The 897-nt window shown below is 41.1% G+C and overlaps 1 protein-coding gene across 1 annotated transcript; it reads left to right on the top strand.

Moving 5' to 3' along the window:
• Nucleotides 1-897, top strand: LOC131615029 (uncharacterized protein At5g01610-like). Its single transcript, XM_058886548.1, has one exon. It carries the CDS (start codon nt 138-140, stop codon nt 624-626), a length of 489 nt encoding a protein of 162 aa, XP_058742531.1. The 5' UTR covers nt 1-137; the 3' UTR covers nt 627-897.

Genomic DNA, 897 nt, shown 5'->3' with positions numbered 1-897 from the left:
ACACTCCTTATCATCTCAAACGCTGTCGTTTAGACCCGTTTCACAAATTAAAAACGACACAACCCAACCCAAACAAAGCCAAACAATTGTAAATTACATTCCCAACAAACAGGGAACACCGCACCGCACCGCACCGCATGACCAACCTCGCCGTCCCCCTCCTCCTCCTCACGGTGGCCCTAACCATCTCCTCCGCCGCACCCACAGCCTACGAAGCCCTACGAAACTTCAACTTCCCAGCGGGGATTCTCCCACAAGGTGTAACCAATTACGAACTTGACGAATCTAGTGGAAATTTCCGCGCCGATCTGAACGGTTCGTGCAGTTTCTCCTTAGAAGGATCTTATCAATTGAGTTACAAATCAACAATCACGGGTCACATAGCTGATAACAAACTTACCGATCTCAGGGGTATAAGCGTCAAAGTGTTATTCTTCTGGGTCAACATTCTTGAAGTTGTTAGAAAAGGGGATGCCCTTGATTTTTCTGTGGGAGTCGCGACGGCTTCTTTTCCGTTGGATAGTTTCTTTGTTTCTCCACAGTGCGGTTGCGGTTTGGATTGTGGTACTTTAAGAATAAGGAAACTTAAATTGAATGCAAAAAGCCCTTCTCTTTCATCTGCTTAGAATCATAATTTAGTGGCATAATGAATAAATCATTATGTATGCATATATGTATGTGTCTCTGGGTTGTTTTTTAATTTGTAAAATTGCTATATATAATATATTTGTATGTTTGTATTCAAAGATCAGATTAGTATATCTGGCTGTGTGAAATTAATTGGTTTTTGATTTTAATGGAGATTGAAGACCTTAGTGGTGGTAGTGGTGGTGTATATGCTATGCTTGATTATAGATTGGTAGATTGGTAGTGGATTATGGTGATTGAATTGGAATG

This window comes from Vicia villosa, linkage group LG1 (genome assembly GCF_029867415.1).
Source record: "Vicia villosa cultivar HV-30 ecotype Madison, WI linkage group LG1, Vvil1.0, whole genome shotgun sequence".
NCBI lineage: Eukaryota > Viridiplantae > Streptophyta > Magnoliopsida > Fabales > Fabaceae > Vicia > Vicia villosa.
This window is presented reverse-complemented; position numbering and strand designations above follow the sequence as displayed.